General features: G+C 43.0%; 1 protein-coding gene across 1 annotated transcript; it reads left to right on the top strand.

Moving 5' to 3' along the window:
• Positions 1-6,853: 6,853 nt before the first annotated feature.
• On the top strand, positions 6,854-23,580 carry obsl1a (obscurin like cytoskeletal adaptor 1a). The gene is made up of 25 exons (XM_075477556.1): positions 6,854-7,329; positions 8,984-10,193; positions 11,421-11,690; positions 11,855-12,115; positions 13,865-14,176; positions 14,314-14,580; positions 14,684-14,959; positions 15,459-15,573; positions 15,797-15,957; positions 16,061-16,333; positions 16,423-16,698; positions 16,790-17,065; positions 17,166-17,441; positions 17,528-17,803; positions 17,900-18,169; positions 18,275-18,541; positions 18,624-18,893; positions 18,994-19,260; positions 20,052-20,318; positions 20,546-20,658; positions 20,791-20,944; positions 21,124-21,285; positions 21,749-21,853; positions 21,949-22,215; positions 22,327-23,580. The coding sequence occupies exons 2-25, from the start codon at positions 9,038-9,040 to the stop codon at positions 22,602-22,604; spliced, it is 6,615 nt and encodes a 2,204-aa protein (XP_075333671.1). The 5' UTR covers positions 6,854-7,329; positions 8,984-9,037; the 3' UTR covers positions 22,605-23,580.
• The last annotated feature ends 275 nt before the right edge of the window (positions 23,581-23,855 follow it).

The following is a 23,855-nucleotide window of genomic DNA, read 5'->3' as shown; positions in this document are numbered from 1 at the left end:
GCACCCGTGATTATGCAAGAGTATGTTAAAATTAACGATAACAAACAAAATCGCTCAAAAATCACCATCATGCTCTTGTAGTGAAATTCATTCAAGTTCAATTCTTTCCCCTTTTCTTTTCCATGTTCACTGCATCATTCACTGTTATGGAAACCCATATATACAGTATATATATATATATATATATATATAAAAATATAAAGGTCTTAGAACGTACTGTGTACTACAGCTTGCGGCTTATACGGCTACGCAACTGCATACAAGTCAGTATGTGAGTACCTAGACTGTCCTTAGCCAATGAGTCTGTGGACGGTACATGTCAGGTGTGTCAAATCTGCATGATGATCAATTCAACATGGTTGCTCAGTCTCAGGAATCACGGTTATCAGACCGTTTAACTGATAATGAAATGGTTGTGGGGTGTATTACAGGAAGGCGGCAAGTCGGCACACAACGAGTGTTGGTCCTCCCAAAAAAATCATGGGTTCTGATATATTCATGTAGACGTTGACGCATACCACCCACAGCCTCTCGTGCAAATGGAATCTCCTCGTTTCAGCCGGACTGCAAAAACTAATGAGGAATGGTTTGAACCACATGATAAGGAGTTAAAGCTGCTGACTCTGAGTCCAAATCCCCCAGATCTCAGTTCGATTCCCCACTTTGAAACTCGCAAAACGAATCCACTGCCAAGATATTGATGCTTAGCATCACAAAACGTCTCCAGAGGCCTTGTGTAGTCCATGTCTCAATGTATCGGAGCTATTTTGGGCAGCCTGGGCAGGTACTTTTAATCCTGTGGCCGACCCCTCGGCTTTCTGTCTATACATTTTTTTTTATATCGGAGTGAAGAGATGAATACAAACACCAGAAGCAGGTTAGAGCCAAGAGCTCAGCTTTAGTCAGCTTAATTCATACATTAATAAATCTACAAGCAAGATTTCATTTCTGACTACATATATAATAAAATTTGACAGTTTTGATGTTTCCTTCCGTCTCCTGTCTTAAAGCCAAACTAAACACTGCCTTATTTCATGCTCAATAATAACAATAGCAGAAACCTCCTTACCGATCTAATGCTTTGATTAAATAGACAAATAGGTAAAAATTAAACAAATGAAAATGTCTTCTTTAATAGGTTTGGATGCCAGCCATCAAAGAACTGTGCACAGCTTAATGAGCAATATTCTTGAACTTTTACCTCTAAAATCCAGAGAAATTAACTTCACGGCTTATATTACATTGAATTGGTTCATTTCACTGAGCTGTAAGGTCAGCCAAGTGTAATTGTTATAGCGCTGGACTCTCCAACATACATTGAAAGTGGAACTTTCCCAAAGAAAGTCCAAACTTTCCAGACAAACAACTTTCTAAACATGGCTTTTCTTAGATGGTGTCACTGCGATGCGACGCAGCTAAATCGGAGAATCGGAGCTGGAAAGAAAATAAAGATAGAAAAATGATAATAAAAACAATAATAATAATAGAAATCTAGCACGTGGACACATGCAATCTTCTCTGTGCCTCACACATCCGCGCAGATGTTATTTATGCTGAAAAAAAAAAAGGCCCTCCTCCTGTCTTTCCCAGAATCCCTTGTTGTTTCTCGCAGCGTGTTTGCAGGTTGCATGGCGAAAGGGGAGGAGCTAAGATGTCAGAGGTCAACTGACAAAAAAATGTTTGATCTTTGTTTTCCCCCTCCATGCCTCTATATCATCTACCACTTAACCCCCTCCCTACATTTTTCTTCTCAGTATACAGTCTTCTCTTTTCTTTCACAGCAGTGAACTTTAGGTGTGTACGTGCGTACGAGCACACTTCTTCCAGTCTCTGGGGCTTTATCCCAGGACCGCAGGGTCTTCGCGGATTTCCAGTAAGAACCCCCCTTTTTAAAAGTTTCCATTGACAAATGCAATTGGAGATCTCACTTCTGCAAGGAGACATTGATTGTGAACTCGAAATGGAGTAAAGCTTCCTCTTAAAAAGGATGAAAGGCCACTAAACGTAGTTGGCGGTTAAAATGCGACTTTTTTTAAGAGATGATGTTCATATCAAAATATGGAATTCAGTTCAGATCATAATGATATATATTTTATTCCACCACAAAATGGATTCTATTGAGTTTAATTGTGGATGTGGGATCTCGGAAATGTATTCCACACGAGCACCTGTTCAGTAGTTAATAGTAATCCCTCAGGGAGTTTTAAGAGTAAAACCTCTTAAAGAAACACTCCTCATCATTCTGTGGATTCGAAGCACCAAATTATAATATCCGAGTCCAACAATTCACAGAGAATAAGTCTTTAGCTCCATCTAATGGACAGTATTGGCTGGATTGAGGTCCCGAACTCACACTCTGTCACTCCAAGACTTACTCTCTGCATGATTTTTTTTCTCTGTGGTTCTGGTGTTGTTGAAATGCAAAGCTTCCCCCCCCCCCAGCCATACGTTCACTTTGGGTTGCTCTGTGTATTCCTGTATCCATCTTCCTGGTCAGTCTTCCTGTCACTTTTGCAGAAAAACCTCCTCACCACCGTGTCCGACCGTATAGATGGCATAAATGTGATGACGCTTAATGCCCGTCTTCTTGGGGCCACTTACAAGTCAAATAATAAAGAGGGCACAAGTGGAGATGCCCTCTTCCAACTGTTGTTTGCAAATAGCTGCCAACAGGTAAAGAAAACTTAGTTGCTAAGTAAAACTAGGAAGTAAAGCTTTTTGAAAGAGTCTTTTCTCAAGTGGTTTCCTCTGAGGACTTCCTAGGTGGTTCCTTATAGAAATGAAGGATGCTGTTCCATCCGTTCAGTACCGTTCCACAGACAAAAAGGTCTCCTTGATTTAAAACCAGGTTGACTGACAGCCTATTGTGAACACTGCGGCCTCAGTCAATTCCCTTTAGCTTTTCAATTGAAACCCAATCTCGGGACAAAGAGCATTACTGCGCTGTTGACTCCTGATGCAGCCATCACACCGAACAGCTGCGGGGGTGACTGCATGGATAAGAATACCAGAGGATCTGTAAATGGAGACACTACTGGGGTGTGAGTCCTCCAAATGACTCTGATATGAATTCGACAAACGTTTTTATTTCCAGCACATAAAAAAAAAAAAAAAACGCTTAAAAGAATATTTTTTTTCCACATTATGCTTCTGATTGATATCATCAAATACATTTTTCAGAGAAGATCCGCGTCTAAGATTGTTTTCCAACCGCATTAAGTCACCCAAGGGATCAAAGTTTTGCGACCTCTACTAAAGGTCAAATATGCATGTCGGCAGCCTGCAATGGGTATCAGTTGAGTCTGCTGTCTGAAACGCTCTTGAAGTGATAGCTTGAAGAGCTATTGTCTGAGAATGCAGGCAATAAGTGTTAACACCGGATTCTGATCTGTCACACAGTGAGACAATTGTTAACCGCCTAAGTACTGGTACATGCAGTGAAAATAAAGATAAAAAGGCGACTTACCGTCTGACATTTAACTTGTACATCTCCTTTGATCAACAATTTTTGACACAAACTGGAAAAGTAAGCAACTTAGGTTACCCGCCCTGGCACCTACATGTTTATTGAAGATGCGATGCATTATACATATCCAGTTATACACTATATTGCCAAACGCATTCGCTCATCTGCCTTTACACGCAAATGAACTTAAGTGACATCCCGTTTTTGGCCGACCCTTTGCAGCTATAACAGCTTCAACTCTTCTGGGCTAGCTTTCCACAAGGTTTAGGAGTGTGTTTATGGGAATTTTTGACCATTCTTCCAGAAGCACATTTGTGAGGTCAGACATTGATGTTGGACGAGAAGAACTGGCTCCGCTCTAATTCATCCCAAAGGTGTTCTATTGGGTTGAGGTCATGACTCTGTGCAGGACAGTCAAGTTCTTCCACAGCAAACTCACTCATCCATGTCTTTATGGACCTTGCTTTGTGCACTGGTGCTGCAGTCATGTTGGAACAGGAAGGGGCCATCCCCAAACCGTTTCCACAAAGTTGGGAGCATGAAATTGTCCAAAATCTCTTGGTATGTTGAAGCATTCAGAGTTTCTTTCACTGGAACTAAGAGGCCAAGCCCAGCTCCTAAAAAACAACCCCACACCATAATCCTCCCTCCACCAAACTTTACACTTGGCACAAAGTAGTCAGACACGTACCGTCCTCCTGGCAACCGGCAAACCCAGACTCCTCCATTAGATCGCCAGATGGAGAAGCGTGATTGGTCACTCCAGAGAACGCGTCTCCACTGCTCTAGAGTCCAGTGGCGGTGTGCTTTACACCACTGCATACAACACTTTGGATTGGAACACATTGGATGCAGCTGCTCGGCCATGCAAACCCATTCCATGAAGCTCTCTAAGCACTGTTCTTGAGCTAATATGAAGGCCACATGAAGTTTAGAGGTCTGTAGCAATTGACTCTGCAGAAAGTTGGCAACCTCTGCGCACTATGTGCCTCAGCATCCGCTGACCTCGCTCTGTCATTTTACGTGGCCTACCGCTTCATGGCTGAGTTGCTGTCGTTCCCAATCGCTTCCACTTTGTTATAATACCGCTGACAGCTGACTGTGGAATATTTAGTACCGAGGAAATTTCACAACTGGACTTGTTGCACAGGTGGCATCCTATCACGGTACCACGCTGGAATTCACTGAGCGCTCCTGAGAGCGACCCATTCTTTCACAAATGTTTGTAGAAGCAGTCTGCATGCCTAGGTGCTTGAATTTATATACCTGTGGCCATGGAAGTGATTGGAACACCTGAATTATACTTTTGGCAATATATGTAGTATGTAGGTCAGGGGTCTTCAAAGTTTTTCAGGCCAGGGATCCCCAAACTGATGGAGAGTTGGAGCAGGGACCCCTCTACTATTTATGTGGCATACAATTGTGTTTTATATTTAACGGGGCCTAGTGCCGTGTATAAACCTAGCTACTCTGTTATTGTACATTCAATATTAAGCTATTCAAATAATACACAGGTTAATATATTCATGTTTTTATTTTAAACATGTGCAAGGTACAGGGTGGCCGTGCCACTGCCATTTATAAACAAACATCTTGCATACAACACTGAGCTATTCAAATAATCCACAGATTTTAACTTTAAACATGCATGTAGATGGGACAATGAATCCTCAAACCATCTGTGGATGGCACACGTTTGCACACAATTTGTGAGAAAAAACTGTTTGAAAAAAAAAAATATATATATTAAAAATCGTCTAATCAACCAAAGATTTCGCGGCCCCCCTGCAGTACCTCCGCGGACCCCTTGTTGAAGACCTCTGATGTAGGTCATAAAGTGACTGAAGAAAATGTTGGTCAAATTTAAGTTCTTTGGTTTGTTAATGAACAGCGGACTGCAAAACCTGCAAAATGAGCCCGTCAAGCCTGTTCCATAGGAGTCCTTTATCATCCATGCGATCATGATTATTTAACACTTTTTTCTTTGTTTCAAAATCCTTTACAATTTTCAGCTACTTGCCCAGCAATATCGAACGAGCAGAAATAAAAGAGAAGGTTTCAAGTTTTTCCAAGTTTTAGCAACCAAAATGTTTCCTAAAACCCTTACAGTCAAAAAAACTCAATGACTCACTCACCAAATCATTGCGATCTTAAACCGCCAACGACAGTTTAGGCAACCTTTTCCTCATCGATGTCTCATCTGTCGCTGGGAAAGGATTGATGTGCGATTTCCTCTGTGGTATGTTCTAGTCTCCACTGCACACACCAGAGTGACAACAAACCCTAGTTTTAATGTGTAAAAGCCATGTACGGTTAACGTTAAGCAAACAGATGCATGTTATCTGTCAAGATAAGGTCCACAAGCAAGGACAAAATCATCTATATGAAAGTCTTATAAAAGTTGAAATTCAGTCCTCAAATCTTCCTTTTACTCCAAAAGGCACTCACCTCAGAATGCAATATGAGTCATGTTGTCATGCTTGAAGATATTGCTCAGTATTGTATTTGATGAAAATGTATGTAATTGCATATCATGCAGTTACTAGTTTCCAGCACTAAAAAGTTATAATATGGCAGTTCAAACACAACAAAAACTATTTAGATTTCTGAATGGGGCACTAACACAGTCATAAAAAACCTCATATTAGTTTTTTATGGTTAAATGTCACAATAATACTAGGTTGCTCTAAAATTTAATGTACCAAACTATCTGGCCACTTTAACACTTTGACTTGTGACTCAATTGCACAGATAAGAATAAGGGTCATTTTCATTCATCTCAATATTTCTACAATGATGGAAATGACATTATTTGTATACATTATTCAATTTAAAAAAAACAAAAAAAAAACTCGATGTCATTTCCTGAGGGGACGAAATGTGATCATTGCTCTTCTATGATCTGCTGTTCAATCAAACAGTGTTTGTCCCGAATTGAAGGGAAATCGAGAGAAATGCGAGACTGAATGTCTACCGTCATAAATTCACCAAAAAAAAAAAAAATAATTTGACATTTCACGTGTCAACATTTTGACTATGTTGCCCTTTTATTCATTTAATCACAGCTTTATATAAATCTTGTACTAATACTGATGTGACACAAGCTTGACCCAAATAATGGGCCAGTCATGACACAATGAGCTCCAGCAGGTGGGGTGTCCTTTCTCTTCTGAGGTTTAATTCAGGATATCTGTTGAGCCGAGTGATCCAATGCAGACCTCGGCCTCCCCTCTATCTTTAGTAGGTCATCGTCTCTGAATGGAGAGCCTAACTTTATCTGGACAAGCGTCATCAATGCTGCTGGTATTTTTAGGGGGTGGCTTGCAGTGGCAGCAGCTGCTACCCCCCCCCCCCCCCCCCCACACACACACACACACACACACACACACACACTCATACCCTCCAACCCCACTCCATTCCAACCTGACTCTTTCACTGCTGGTCAATGGCAGAATAAGAGCTGATGCATACACCAGGCAGTCAACTGAAAAACTGCAGCAATTTTCCTTTTTGCCACCTGCAACCTAACGGCAAACAGCGAGGACACGAGCAACAAATGACATCCTGGACGATGGCCCGCCGATTGTGAATGGAAGATATAATTTCTCCTTTTTGTCGAGACCCTCGGTGATTAAGAAGATGTGTTGAAAATTAACCAAAATGTGCAAATAAACCAAGGATACAGCTGAAGAGTTTCACAGAGTTTCGCGACTGTCGTACGGGCCATCAAATCACTATTTTTATGTGTCAAAGAATAACCGAAAGAGGGGCCTAAAGTTATCTGAACTACCTGATACATCCTTGAACATTCTGGAGGAGGCGTCTTCAACAGCTTTAGAGAGGACAGCACTTGTGGCAGAGCGGTAAGTTTATTTTGTGGACGTTTTTATATAGATACAGTTCTAAAAATGGCTGTTTTCTAGTCAGTTTTAGAAGCAGTTCTGTATTATTGTCGAATTTTCTTTCGTTTAAGTTATCATTTATATCGACGTGGCACCAAAAATAGTCATTTAAGCCTGTTAAAGCTGTAAATAACATGAAAGCAAGACATGAGCCATGGAAGAGAGAAATGTTTTCCACTAGCTGCAATAAGACAATTTCAGGTTTACCTTGTAAATTGAATGGTTTGTGTTGAAGCTGAACCTTGAAGTTGTTGAAAAGATAAAAAACAAACCAACAATCCAGAGACAAGGTGAAACGTTTAACACATTGAGGATGCAGCAGATAAAACATGACCCATTTTTTGCAAGGATTTATGGGTCAGTTTAGAGTGTGTTTCGGCAAAAGTTTTTTTTTGTGTGCAACGCGACGCATGCTATGCAGCGTCTTATTTTGGAAATACTACTTTATAAATACACTCTTCAATGAGTTACAGCACCAGCTGTGAGACAACCAAGAGCGTTTGTGCGTTGAAACCAACTTGACTAAACCAGTAAACATTTTGTAAACACCGGACTGAACATGCTTACCCCGGTTCAGCTTTGGCAACTGCACCCAGCATTTAGACATTTCAAAGCCTTTTCCATTCAGCTGTGAAAGATTTCATTCAAATCCCTGATTCTATCAGTTTTAGAGCACACTGGAATATTGCAACAATAAGTTGGAGGAAATGTATCCCCACAGTCAAAACAATAAACTTAAATTAAAAAAATTCCTACAAATATTCAAGGTAAACACAAGAAACTTGTGCTAAAGAAAAAAATGGACCAGACTCAATGAATAATTTCCTATAATCCCTATATAGACCAGTGAGCAGTGCTGACCAACATGTCATTGGGGTCATCAGGTGGGAACCTCCTTTCATCAGTGTTCCGTCTAGTTGGGCCCACGACATCTCCAGGAGGCTAGACAGTGATCACTGGCGTCCCAGAGTCACTCCCCTAAAGCCAGCCATCATTGCTACTCACACCACAACAACCATCTTTTTTTTCCCACAACCACAAGCTACCCGAGCCTCTCACCAACTGCACACCAGTCACAGCGGGGTGGGGATACAAACTCTGGTTCGGGTAGGGGGTATAAATATAAGAGGTAAAGATAAGTAGGAATGGGATTCAAACCCTGGTTCTGGTAGGGGGTAATGAAAGTATATAGGGTGCCAGAGGTGGAGGCATGACAAAACAAACTAGCAGATTCAGCAGACAAACTCACCTAAACAGTTGTACAATCATTAAAAATGCCAGCAAAAACAAGGCCATACAGGCCAACTCACCTAAAAATGGCCACATTGTTTTAAAAGGCTCACATGGGCCACACCCTCCACTAAAACACATCCTGTATTTCTTCCTTGCTTCTTCCAAGAGTTTGTTTACCCTAAGTGCTCCCCCTGCTGGGTCCCCTTCTAATATTGCTTCTTCTAATCCAAATCCACTGACTGGACTTTATAGTTATTTTGTTGATTAGATTACCCAGACTTCATCAAAGAACTGCAATATGAGAAAGTCCTGAACCTTTGACAACCAATGAATGCACTGAAGCTGATTGCCCACTAAACTGTACATTTTCTTCATCTTTTAGTTCCTTGACGAAACTTTCGGACAAAATCTTCATTCACACGGGACAAAGGGTGCCATGGATATTTTTGGTGGTGCTCCTAGAGTTTTAGGCTATCCACGCCCTGTAGTGGCACAGAGTGGAACAGATGCAACACTTAAGTGCCAAATTGGTGGAGACCCTCGTCCAGATGTCATCTGGGAACGCAAAAATGTCCAAATCTCGTCTGAAGGACGATACAAGCTCTCAGAAGAAGGAAAAGTGTACTTGCTAACCATTACTACAGTGACCGAACAAGATGCTGGCCAGTACATCTGCAAGGCCAGAAATAGTGTTGGTGAGACCTATGCAGCGGCGTCGCTCAAAGTGGAAGGAGAGGCCCAGACACAAGATGGAGAGTTGATGCAACTGGGGGTTAATGGTGTGAAGGAATCACACCATAATGGCTACAGCATGGTGCAAAATGGTGCAAACGGAGAAGAAATGAACGGACAGCACAAGTGGAACGATGGGTTAAGTGAAAAACCTGATGAGATTGATTTAACAGCCAATGATAAACCACGATTCCTCATCAAGCCCCTGTCCCTGCGTGTGGATCGGGGAGAGGATGCTGCCTTCTCCTGCAAAATCTGGGGCACACCTCTGCCTGAAGTGACTTGGGAGAAAGATGGGAAAAAGCTGAATGATATCTTTGAGAATTCCCACTTCAGCGTGAGCAATCAAGATGGGGGTTGGTTCCAGCTCAAGATCTATCGAACGCGAATGCCAGACAAAGGTGTTTATACCTGCAAAGCTGTAAATTGCCACGGCGAGGCCTTGGCTGGAGCTGTCCTTCTTGTCGAGCCCATACCAGAGCGAGAGGAGAGTAAAAGGTCCTCAAACGGTCATACTAACAGCCAGTGGTCACCAAAGCACAGAGGTGGGCGGCTCAGTTTGTCAAAGCTAACAGAGGAGCCACTTGTCAATGTATCCAAAGTCAAAAAGTTTGCTGTAACAGAAGGGAAGCACGCCAAGTTTCGCTGCTGCGTGACGGGCAAGCCGAAACCCGAGATCATCTGGAAGAAAGACGGGGTTCCTCTAGAGCCCGACAGACGTCATCTGATATTTGAGGATAGAGAGGGTTACTACACATTGAAGGTTCTGTACTGTAAAGTGCAGGACACGGGGCTGTATGTGTGTGCTGCATCAAACGCTCTTGGAAACACCCTTAGCGCTGTTCACCTGTCTGTGAAAAGTAAGCAATGACATCTTTTTTACATCAATTAATGTTTGAATTTATATCTAAATGAATAACAGAGACCAGCGTTGATGCATTGTAACTCGTGTTAGTCTCTTTCAAGTCTTTCAAGGATAAATAGCTACAAGAAAGACGACATCATTTGATTTTAAAGGGTGTAATAAGCACTGTACCCTGACACTCAAAAGGACTAAAAGTTGGATTTAAAACCACTGAAGTGCTACCAACAGAAATCAACCATAGAATACTATGATGAATTAAACTGCGTCACATGATCCCCTAAAAATATATGGATTTATGCACGAATGTTTTTAAGTAGTGACTGTTATAAGTAAGCTGATGCAGCATAAATTCAGATTAAAGGTAAATAAAGCTTGTAGCTCCAATTTAAGGTTCCTAAGTTGTGTCTTCAGGTTGTGCAAAGCTGATTGAGTAAGTAAAGGGTAAACAAATGCCTCCCGACGTATTACTTACGTGCACCAAATTTTCGTGAAATTCATCAGAATATGGCACAACAGTCTGAGGTTACTGCATACCACATTTGGTTCTGATACAGTCTTAGGTCACAATGCTGCACTTGTGCTAAGTGGACTGTGTGCATAGTTAAAATGTACAGTATCACCTTTTAAAGTGTTTCCTTCTTTTGTCCTAATCCTTTCTTGATAGGCACACGATTCTCAGTGTCATGCAGCTTTTCATATGTGCATTTCTGTATTTTCCACCAATATAAGCCTCCGTTTAGAGTTGGGGTTAACATTACAGTACAAAATAAGTACCATAACACAAACTGTAAACTGCAGTAAGATTTAGTATGTAACCAATTTCAGACAAAAATTCGACAAATATGACTAAACGAGTCATGACTTAATCTGCACTCGTCTTGGGAAGAGTTTCAGAGTTAGTTACTTCTTTAAGGATAGAATCATTTGACAAAGAAAGTGCACTTTTGTATATTTTATATAGGGCTTCCTGTATCAGGACCAGATCATTTAAATAGTGCAAGTGCAGCATAATTGTTTTAAATGTACATCCTAATGGAGAAAACATTAATACTGAAACACACACTAATGTTTCTTTTTCACATGTTTCGTCTTTTTGTTTGTTTAAGCCATCAGCGACAAATGTACTGTACGTGTGCTCGTGGTTTCATCACTACTATTGCAGCCAGTTCAACTTTTCCATTTATACATAGCCTGCAAAATGTGAACTTCTCTTGCTGCTCAGGCCCAGTCGTGCGGTTCAGGCGCCAGTTAAAAGATGTGGAAGTGAAGGAGGGGGATGTGGCCGTGCTGGAGTGTGAGGTACCAGATGAGACGATCCCAGCCGCCTGGTACCTTGAGGACCAGAGGCTGATGCCCAGCAGAAAATATGGAATGGAGCAAAAAGGAACTAAGCGAAGACTCACTATCCACGACATTGGAACGGATGATGATGGAGTCTACCTGTGTGAGATGCCTGATGGAGGGAAGAGCATTGCGGAGCTATCAGTTAAAGGTTTGTTATACTGACTGATCTGCTTTATTGTGGACCACCTTCCACAACCATCTCAATTTCCATCAGTTGGAAAATGCCATGTTAAATGATCTCTGCTTAATTCATTTTTCAAGCCAAGCTTTACAAAGGAATGTAAACATATTTATATTTATATATACCGACAGGTAGTATTGTTCGTAAACTTCCTCGGAAGCTGGAGGTCCTGGAGGGTGAGAATGCAGCATTCTGCGTTGAGGTGGAAAACGACGACATGGAGGTCCATTGGTTCAAAGATGGGTTGAAGCTGCACGAGACGCACCAAATGATTCTCAAGTCTTTTGGCAAGACTCATATTCTGGTCTTTGTCAATGTCGCCTATCGTGACTCGGGGGTTGTGACCTTCGTAACAGGAAGATCCAAGACTTCATCACGCCTCAAGGTCAAAGGTATATTTAGGACAGCCGATAATGGTTGAGTCCGTTGAGAAAATAAACTGGAAAAATTAAGAATAGCCAACCTTGTACTGAAGCACTGCATTGTGTGTGCTACTTATTTATATTTGGGTAGTCCGCCCCTGGAAGTTTAATCTCTGGTACAAGGGTTGAAGATAGTGTGTGTAGCTTTTTGTTGATATGATTTATACGGTTTTCTTTCTTCAACCAAAGAGGCATTTTTAAGCATGTTTTTAAACACGGCTACACCAGCAAAAGCAAGTAGATTCTATCCATCCCATTGCCAGAAGTAGCCTTTCAAACCTTGGTGCTCTGGGGGGCTACAATGTATTGACACCACCACTACCAACTACTACAACATGAAATCATGGTTGTACATTTTGTTTTCCACAGTTTGAGGTGAAGCACACATGTTCTAAAAAAACAAACAAAAAAAAACATTAAACACTCAATTCAAGCCACATTAAGAAAAAAAATAATCATTTGTTACAATTTATATTTCAAGAACATTATATACCTTAGAACTGGTACAGCAGAAATCTGAAAAAGGCAAATGCTTTCATTGTCAGGTTCTTTGATTGGTATATATACAGTATAGTGACGCTGCATCTCAACGTAAGGCAGCAAACAGGAGCTCCCCCCCCTTTTCAAATTTCTCAGGGGGGGGCAGTAGCAGTGATGATGACTAAAGTGACCCGTTTAATGGGTAAATTAATAAGTAACAAGACAGTTGTCACTATTTGTTATTTTTTTCTGGTCAACTCACAATACCAACACCGCATTTAAGCACTAGATGGCAAGATAAAGATTTTTCCTTTAGCCATATTTGCCACATACTAGTAGGTAATCAGTTTACCTTCAAATACCCATGAACATGGAGAGAGGTCTGCTTCACCATTAATTAAGACAGGGACTAGATACAAGTTGAAAACATGTATCTGCAATTAGTATTTATTTACAGTTCTTGACTTTATATCAGCATTGATTTCCCATTACAAATAGTTACAATTTCTGTTGTTAATCAAAGACACCACCAGACTATTTACATTAAAAAAGCAGAATAAAGCATTGGCTGTTTCACAGACCGCTAGCCAAGTTTTCCGCTCTTTCCAGCTCCGCGAAAATCCTTGGTTATATGATTTGCCTCCCTTGGTATAAATTTGTTTTATATTTAAATTTTGGTCTGGGAGGTCCTGATTGTTTGGTTGCCAATTTATCCTCGTTGCTACGCCGACTGAAGGGGATTTCTTTCAATGAAACAATTGAGTTACTCCGTACATTCTAGCGCGTGGTGGCTACGCTAAGCTATCTGCAGATGTTATGTATGACGGAAGCACGTTGGGGCGAGCCCTCTCGGAACCCATAGAGATTGTATTATAACCCCAGAAATTTGAAAAAAACTGATTTTGCATTATACTCAATGGGAGCAGTTTGGGCGATTTTCAACCTGACCAAAACAATTTTTTCTAATGCTTGAAAAGAAAACACAAGCAGAGGTTCAGAAGTCTAGTTTCTCCTGAAATCACTTCAGGACCTCTCTTAAAACACAACCATTGTCGATTTATTCTTTGCTCGAATGTTCCATTTTTAAGAAACTCAGAAGAACAAATAAAACAGTTCTGTCGATCCTCTTTAGACGAGGTCAAGTTGCACATGTGTTCAATTATTTGTTTTGTGGATTTGAATATCACGCAGTCTCTCAACCCAACATTATTTGAACCGTTTTCCTTTTCCTTCTCAAAGCCACCAGACACTGCCCCCCTATCTGTCCCGTGGAGGCCAAAATGGACGTGGACATAGAACGACCCAACAGCGCTCTACTCACCTGGGTGCCGGCCCCCAACAGCCAGACCTCCACACGCTCCATCTTTGTGCTGGAAAGGCAAGAAGTGGGATCTCAGGAGTGGCAGACGTGCCTCACCTCAGAGACCACCACCTCAGCTGAGGTTACCGGGGACAGCGTGCCGTGCGAGGGCAACTATCGTTTCCGTGTCTGCTGCATGAATAAGTACGGACGAAGTGGCCATGTGGAGTTTCCCAAAGTCATCCACCTTGGTGAGCAACACACTGAAGCAGAATTCCATATGTTTGTCTTGTTCGTGTGATCTGTTTGTTGGAAAGAGCAAAACAGACAGACTTCCAACTTTGATAGCCTGCCTTTCTTTACTTCCATTTTATTCTGTATTATTTAGTACCGGGTCCCAAGATTCACAGCCATCTCCAAGGCTGTGAGGTGCTGGAAGGAGAAGATGCTCGCTTCTCCATTGAACTGTCTGCCCCGCTGGTTGGAACCTGGTTCCTGAATAGCACACAGCTGCAGAACGGCGGACGTTATTTGATAAAACAAACCCAAACAAGGCACTCGCTGGTAATCCAAGAAACTCAAACAGCCGAGGACACAGCAGAGGTTACGTTCATAGCCAACGGAGTCCGAGATTCAGCTGTGCTCAAGGTCAAACGTAGGTGTAAAAAACACTGCTAATTGTGTTGAATTCCGCATACGTTTGGTGCATTTCTTTGGAGATGACCTATTTTATGTTTTTTTTTTGGCATCCTTTACAGCTGCCGTGATGAAATTCACGCCGCTATCAGAATCGGAGAGCAAAAAGAGAGTAGACACAGGTGACGCCATCGTGCTCTACTGTGAAGTCTCTCACCCCTTTGCCAAAGTATCGTGGCGCAAAGACGGTGAGGAGCTCCAGGTGACCGATGGCCTAAACATCCAGTCGGATGGGACTATGAGGAGGGTTGTGATCCATTCAGCAGACGCCTCTCATTCTGGGGTTTATACGTGTGAAACTTCCGGGGATGTCATCAAATTCAATGTGGATGTTGCAGGTACAAGGTTTTTGTACGGTGGATCATTTTCAGGTGGATGTGTGTTTACAACAACAATCCATCTGATATTAAACAGATTCTATTAGACATAGATGTCATGTTTATGGAAGAGTTTTCAAAAAGGATATAGATCCAGAATTGTCTTCACGTTATTTTCTAAAACGTATTTGTCCAAATTTCTTAACTTGCAAATGCAAATTTCATACCTCGAGCTCAACGATCGTGATCGCCTTTTTTCTATTTTTTTCTGACGCCTTATCGTAGCTGTAAAAGCTACAAACTCATCCGATTAAAAAGATATTAAGATTAAGCGATTAGATAACCGGTTCTGAGTTCCTGTGCATCAAATCACAAACTTCCTCATGAAACAAAATGCTGCCACTCAATTCTAGTAGCAAGTCAAACCATAAAGCAGTGCCATTCCAAGAGCCTGCTAAATCTACACCTTGTTTTCAAGCGGCTGACAATGATCGCATTATCATTCTGTTTTTTTTTTTAGGTGCCCCAGTGGAGTTCAGTCCAGTTCCAGAGGATGAGCTCCATAAGAGCAGCATGGAGCTGGACCCCGTGGTGCTGCTCTGCCACGTCTCCAGAGATGATGCTGAAGTTGTGTGGTAAGACACAAAGATGTGAAGCTATTGGAGACAGTTGTGTTTTAGTCAAAGTCTTCTGTAAAACTGCATGTCTCTTGTGTGTAACTGTCCCATAACATTCTCCTGCTCTGCCTAAATGTTATCTGGAGGTGTCAATACTCACAATAACCGAAAAGCATCTCCATTTAGTCTGTTGTTTGAGAACCTCTATTTTACAGCTGTCTTTGTCGAACTCGTGACCCAGGTATAAGGATGGCTGTGAGATCCAGCCGAGTGACAACGTTACTCTGCAGGCAGAGGGAACCATGAGGAGGCTAATCATTCGCTCGGCAGAAACCTCAGATGCTGGAGGTTACACCTGCCAGGCAGGAAACAACAGCATGGAGTTCACGGTCAATGTCAGAGGTACGCTGACCAGTATCAGACTCCTGCTGGTCCACGTAGCGTTAAATGCTTACACATCAAATCTGATTTCACCTAACTTTCCTTGCTTCGGCGGTAAACCCAGAGCCTCCCGTGATGATTGTGGAACCAAAGGAGGACATCGTGATGGAGGGGTATGTATCAGAGGAGATCCGGCTGCAGTGCGAGTTATCGCGCTCAAGCGGGAACGTGAGGTGGTCCAAGGATGGCCAGCAGGTGCAGGAGAGCGACGACATCCAGCTGATATCGGAGGGTCCATACAGGAGGCTAACCATCCTCTGTGGGTCAAGTGAGGATACAGGGGAGTATGTCTGCGAAACAGATGGAGACTCTGTCTTTTTCCAGCTAACCGTTACAGGTAAAACTTCTAAATATACTAACACAATAATGTGGAATCGCCACACTAAGCTTCAGTGGTTTGATTTGAATGTTTCCCTGATGCACCAGATCCACCGATTCGAATTGTTTGCCCCAGTGAATCCGAGGTGGAATTGACCCATTTAGCCTCAAAGAGGCTGGAGCTCAGCTGTGAGATTTCAATGTCCGATGCTCCAGTTCGATGGTACAAAGACAGTTTAGAGGTAGAGGAAAACCCAAACCTGATCCTGGAGGTGGATGGGGCCCAACGCCGGCTGGTTATACCTTCAACCACTGTGGATGACACAGGGGAGTATATTTGTGACACCGAAGATGACTCTGTGGCCTTCCTGGTCACTATTACAGGTATGCAGGGGAGACATTTAGTACTGGAGTTCTCTAACAAAAAGGTGTGTCTTTTTCCTTTTTAATTGTTTCATTCCTCCTTTACATTAAGAGCCACCAGTGACGCTTATGCGTCCCAAAAACAAATCCGATATACTGGACAGTTTCGCTGGCAAACCAGTTGTTCTGGAGACAGAGGTGTCCCGGCTGACAGCAGAAGTCAAGTGGTGGCTAAATGGCAGAGAAGTCAAACAAAGTAACAATGTCACCATCACAGAGGATGGCCTAATTCGTCGTCTGACCATCCACAATCCCACTCCAGAGGATTCTGGGAAGTACACCTGCGATGCTATTGACGATAAAATTGATTTCAAGGTCACGGTTTCGGGTAAGAGGCAATGGTTGCCTTGGAGATGTTTTTTTTTTTTTTTTCCTTTTTTGGTTCATAAAACCACTCGGAAGTTTAATGTGAAACTCTCCTTCCTTAGAGCCACCAGTGAATATCTCAAGAAAGTCAGAGATGAACACGGAACTAAAGTTCCTGGTCTCGGATGACATCGTGCTGGAGTGTGAGCTCTCCAGAGCCAATGCCATAGTCAAATGGTACAAGGATGGGTGTCGTATCGAAGGCGATGAAAGGTTCTGTGAAGAGGAAGAAGGTGCTTTTCGATCACTTGTCATCCTGAACGCTGAACTCAAAGATTCGGGAGAATACTTCCTGGATGTTGGAGACGACAGCATCACCTTCCAGGTTCAGGTGGAAGGTGAAAATAATGTAGTTAATTTCACTGTCTTATCCAAATTCTTTTAAAAAAAAAAAGTTACCTAAAAAAAATCTTTTTCCCTTCAGAGCCTCCGGTAACCATTGTAGGAAACTCGTATGACCCTGACTACCAGGAGATGGTGGCAGGCGATGACCTCATCCTGGCCTGTGAGGTGTCCCGTGCCAGCGCTCCTGTCCAGTGGTACTTTAATGATACGCTGCTCACCAATGACTCCCGAACCTGCATTGAGAGCTACGGCGCACTGAGGAAACTTATTATTTCATGTATACAGCCTTCCGATTCTGGAAAGTATGTGTGTGATGCCACGGATGACAAGATGGTCAGCATTGTCAGGATCCAAGGTACCCGGGGTGTACGCCTCCAAAGTCTCCAGGTAAAGAGTAAAAAAACAAAAAGGTTGCCTGATTTTCTATGTTTTCTTTTCTTCTCCATCAAAGACACTCCAGTTACATTTGTGAATAAGGAGGATGACATTGTTGTGACGGGGTATGAAGCAGAGAGCGTGACCTTGATGAGCTACGTGTCCAAGGAAAGCGCTCCAGTTCGGTGGATGAAAGACTGGACAGCTGTCGAGGGAGACCGTTTTCGAGCGCTTATGGAGGGCCATACGCGCACTCTTATCATCGAGCCTTTGAGGCGTTCCGATGCTGGTGAATACACTTGCGATGCCAACACAGACCAGATCCACTTCAGTCTGCTGGTGAAAGGTTAGAACTTCTGTTTAGTTACGCAATTGCAAGGACATTTCTAGAAAGTCCTGGTTTGGGTTAAAAAGGAATGAAAAAAACAAACCCAACTATTTTGCTTTACAGAAATGAGAATTAGATTCGTAAAGCCCCTCCAGAACGCAGTGGCCCATGCCGATGGCATGGTGACGTTGCGATGTGAGGTGTGCAAGCCAAAAGCAGACGTCCAGTGGCTGAAAAATGGCGCAGAAGTGGTCCCAAGCAGGAGATTTACCATTAGGGCCGATGGGGTTGAGAGAAGCTTGACCATCCACCGTTTAACTCGAGAGGATGCAGGGGAATACGTCTGTGAGTCCAGAGATGATCGGACTACTGCAACACTGAGAGTAGAGCGTAAGTCTACTCAAGGGTCAGATATTCAGTTTTTTTCTTATGAGAGATATGGAGCTTCATTAACTGTCCACTGCCTCTTCAGTGCCTCGAGTGGTTGAGTTTCTCACCGAGCTTCACAACACCACAGTGCTAGAAGGAGAAGATGCCACATTCAAGTGTGTCGTCTCTCCTGATGACGTCCAGTTGACCTGGCTCATGGACAATGAGCCCATCACCTTGGGTGATCGTTTCCAGGCAACCCAGAATGGATTGTGCCACACTTTAGTGATAACAAAATGCCACACGTTGGACTGTTCAAGGATTACAGCAGAAGCTGAAGGACAGATGAGCAAAGCCAGCCTCAAAGTTCAGGGTAAGACCACTATCAAGGCGAAATGACCCCAAAAACCGTTATACCAAAACTCCCACATGCTCAAAGTGATCTTTATTTCTGTCTCTCCTCATATCTTCAGAGGCACAAGTCATGTTTACGAAGAGGATGGACGCCGTCATGGCCGAGGAGTTTGACGACGCCACCTTAGAGACAGAGATCAGCCTGGAGACTGGTGAGGTCCAGTGGATGAGGCAAGGGGTGGTCATCCAGTCCGGTCCCCGACACACACTGGCCCAGAACGGCTGTAAACGCAGCCTCACCATCCAGAACCTGACTCTGTCTGACCGAGGAACCTATCGCTGCGAGACGCTGCACGACCGGACTCAGGTCAAACTCAACGTAGAACGTAAGTGCTCCGCGATGGGGTTGGAATTAAATGTTTGGATTTGAATCAAATCTGGCCAAGTTCTAAAGTAAAACTTAGTCCAGACAGAGAATAAAAGTTGCGACGATCGATTACTTTGTTTTATTATATCATGACTTTGTACACTGACAGTTCAGCCAAGAATGTAATTTACAATGAGATGAAAATCGTTCATCCGTACACCGAAACACGAAAGCTGAATAATTATCAGGAACTATCTTCAAGATTCTGGTGTACTGCGTTTGTTTTTTAACTCGCATCTCACCTGCCATAGAAAAGCTCTGGCAAAGTGCAGTACATATCAAAGGTGTTTTTCACAGTATGTCACAGTGCAAAAAGGCCCTAAGAATAGTACGGCTTAAACCTGTTAGTGTGAAAAGGGCTTTGAAACACAGCCTTAGTGTTACACAACAGCGCACTGAGTGACACTGTGACAATGGACTTTCTACTGTAGGTGTGGTTCTTGTGATGCCAACAGTGTCTATATTTAAACCACCTTTTGTTGCCTTTGAAACACAAAGTAAAGGTACAGTGAAAGTGTAAGCTTTGCCCAGTGGTGCCGTCAACATTTTGAGTTCATATATTGTTGCATCCTTCAAATTTGGCTCGTATTTTCAGTTTTCCAAAGCATTTCCGCTTGTTTTTAACTAATTTACATGGCATTATGTTGAAACTGTATGATGTTTTTATTCAAACTGACAATTCAATCTTGACACCATTCCAACAAACACAGCCCACTCACTACACTCCTCTACCTCATCTCTCCTGCTCAGCCCGAAAAATTTCCATCCGCAAAGGCCTGACTGACCAGGAAACCTTCGAACGAGAGACTACCTCCTTTGAGGTGGAACTCTCCCACGCAGACGTTGAAGGTATTTGGCAGAAGGACGGCATCCGAGTGAAGCCAAACAACCAGTGGCGAGTGAGCACCAACGGGCAGGTCCACGGCCTCACCCTGTCCAACCTGACTCTGGAGGACACGGGCACCGTCGTCTTCTCAGCTGAGGGGGTGCGCACCACTGCGAGGCTAACAGTCAGGGGTAAATACAAGCCTGTGGGTTGTGAAGCTCTGTGGGCTGGCTTTTATTCGCCATGAAATGCTCAGAATAACCGCACTGCAACGCTAAAGTTCTCAAATGGACCACTGAAAGACAGAAAAAATTTTATCGTGTCAGGGTTTTATGGCAAATGTGAAAAAAAAAAAAACTCATGGCGTTGTTATTTGTGTTATTTGCCGTCTGAAAAATTGGACTGGCTGAACCGACAGAGACACCGGTGTCCATCCTAAAACCGCTGGCTGATGTTCGTGTGGAGGAAGAATTTCCTGCAAGTCTGGAGTGTGAATTCTCCAGACAAAATGTTGAAGTCAAGTGGTTGAAGGTAAGCGCAAACCCTGCAGTGTTTTGCTTGCTCTTGATTAGGATTTGGGTCACTGTTGAAGGGGACGTCTTTGCTGGCTTTGGTGTGTGAAAACGAGAAGAAAACTGTCACTGTCTTCGATCTGTCGATCAGAACGGGAGTGAGCTGAAGCCAGGGAAGAACTGCAGAATCTACTCTATGGGTCGGAAGAGGTTTTGCCAGATCCTGCAATGCTCCCCGTCCGACTCAGGCTCCTACACATGTGACACAGGGGACGTCAACACGTCCTGTTCCTTGGAGGTTTATGGTAACTGCATAATAAAACATTGCCATAATACATATTCCTTTAAAGATTTCATTTTGAACTCCCTGTGAAGCGGTTAGACTTTAGTTGATCCTATGCCTCCATCTAGTGGTCAACCTTCAGTTTGTCCACAAATATTTCTTTGACTCCAATTCCCCTGAATCTCTCTACTGACGTTACAGAGCACGAGCTGGGGATAGTGCAAGATCTTGAGGATCTTTACATCCAGGAAGACCAGAACGCCGTCTTCATGTGTGGAGTTTCTCTGGAGGACATCAGTGGGGAGTGGTACAAGGACGGTCACAAGATCCGGCCCACGAACACAACAAAGATGCGCACTGAAGGTCAGAGGTGGAACAGAATCCATTTAAAGCAACAGAAAAACAATCTTCCGTGGAAAAAAAAAAATGGCACCAAGCAAGTAGAATGAGGTGCAAAGAATGAAAAGGCAATTAGCAGCCCACAGAACAAACATCAAAGAAATATGTGCGATTTTCTGATTGGGGCGTAAAGTTTAATTTTGGGGAAATGGGAAAATGGAGGCAGCGACTGTGGTGTGTACAAGGACCTTTAGCGGGGAGAAATGGAAGAAGCCGAGAGCAAAACAGACTGCAGAGAATGTATACCGATGGATTGATTGATTGTGGAAAATTCAAAGGAAGTGTCCCAAGAGATGAGACACGATGGTCCACTTTTCATCAAGTCTCTGGGATTAAACTGTCGAGTAACTCATAAGTCTCATAAATCTTAGTTTTTAATGTTCTGCACTCAATCATTCAGGAATTAAGAACTGATTTCATCTTCCAGGGACCAAACACTTCCTGCTGATGTGTAACGTTAAACCCGAAGATGCTGGAGAAATCCGTTTTGTTGCCAGGGATGTGGCATCAACAGCCTACCTTGAGGTGGAAGGTGAGTCCATGCTCAGCTTTACCTGCGCTTTCCTCCTGGAACTTTATCAACTTTTATCAACTGCTCAAATCTCAAGAGCAATCCTCCGATTTCAGAACTTCCAGTGTCTATTGTGAAGCCCCTGCGGGACAGAACAGCCCTGGAGAAACACCGCGTTATCCTCGAATGCACCGTGTCATCGCCCCGCTGCAGCGCCACCTGGTACAAAGGCACACAGGAGCTGATTTCTTCGGATCGCGTGGAGATTGTGGCCGATGGTTGCTTACAAAAACTAGTGATTCAACAGGTGGCCATAGAGGATGAGAGCATTTACAGTGTTGTGGTCGGGGAGCACACATCCAAAGCTAAACTGATGGTTGAGGGTGAGTTTACTGGAGAGACAATGCTGTATGTACACGAAAATGTTAACAAATTTATGTCTCTGTGCGCGTAATTCCTGCAAGTCCCTAATGGCGTTTTTCATGCTTTTGCAGCCCAGGCTCTCATGGTGGTGAGAGAGCTCGAGGATGTGGAGGTGGCAGAGACGGAACCAGCGTCTTTCCAGTGCGAGGTGTCCGTTGCCATAAATAAGCCCCCAGTTTGGACTTTGAATGGAGCAGCCCTTCAGCCAGGCCCTTCCGTTCGCCTGGAAAGCCACGGGACAGTCCACAAGCTCACCCTAAAGGAAACCAATGTGGACATGAGCGGGACAGTAAAGTTTACCATGGGCAAGGCAAAGAGCAGCGCAACGCTCAGCGTGCTGGGAGAGTAGATGGGAAAAAAAAAAAGTGGCTTCTCAGAGGAGGAGAAGGAAATGAGCTGGCCCGATTCACTAAATCGGTCTAAAACATCTTAAAATGCCGGGATGGCCTGCCCCCTCCTCCCATTTCAGTCACATTTAGACGAACCAGACAAGTAGGCCACGTCAGTCCAGAATTTATTTTTTTTTACACTGTAGATAATATTTACTATTGCGTGATTGAGATTTATAGTTGACTTCACTGAAAAATAAAACCAGTCTAAAGATGAAGTTAAAAAGAATAAGAAAAAAAGAGAGCATTGATATTTTGTGGCCATCGCACTTGAATAAACTTTGCCTTGTGATAGTGGTGAGCATAGCTGCCTTCCAAGCAGTGGACCTGGGTTTGATTCCCAGCCATCGAAGAGGGCTTTGGTCATCTACTCCTTTCCCCATCTGTGCACTCTTAAACTGAATCCGTCCTTCTATGTAGCTTATTGTTAGCTGTAATGTTGTCTTCAAGCTTCTGTCATGTAACAACGGTAAATAAATGTTTTTCACAAAAGAATGGACGCCAAAAAAAAAAAGAAATCCACATTTTAAAATTCATCACTACAACCCCCCCCCCCACACAAACTTTTCCAGTCTCAATTCAGACAATTCAACCAGTGGTTTCAGTGCTTTCTGTAACATGGGGAGAGTTGTAACGCCACCAATTCTACCAATCAGGGATGAGATGGGAGTCACATGATCATTTCAGTGTTGGACCACTTTCTGCTTTATCTCACATGGTGGTATAATTTACATTCATTTAAACTAGTTGGTTAGGCAGAATGTGATGCATTTTTTTCCCCTGCTAATTTCAAACCGCTATGAAAATGTAGGTTACAGGAGCATCTTTAAACACTCGTATTGTTACCAAAGTTTGTTCTTGTGGACTGTTTACACACAAACACACGCATTGTTCTGGATGGTTCTTTTATTCTAATACATCTATTTTTCAAGCATATTCAATGGTGTGGCCTCTGTTTTTGCTTCATTTCTCCAAGTAAAAGGAACACCACATATTTGACATTAAAACACAAGGTCTGTGATATTTGTGCAGGGTCTTAAAATGTAATTTGTAGAAAATATATATGGGTATTTGGGATAAAAGTTTGAGAATTATAGTTAAAAGATTCAGTGAGTTACAGGTGCTGAGGCAAAAAAAAAAGTGTTACAATCATAACCGGTCTCCCTCATTTGCCAAGAATCGGCTTCAGACCGCCAACTCAAACAGGACCA

Source organism: Odontesthes bonariensis, chromosome 11, assembly GCF_027942865.1.
Source record: "Odontesthes bonariensis isolate fOdoBon6 chromosome 11, fOdoBon6.hap1, whole genome shotgun sequence".
In the NCBI taxonomy this organism is placed as follows: Eukaryota; Metazoa; Chordata; class Actinopteri; order Atheriniformes; family Atherinopsidae; genus Odontesthes; species Odontesthes bonariensis.
This window is presented reverse-complemented; position numbering and strand designations above follow the sequence as displayed.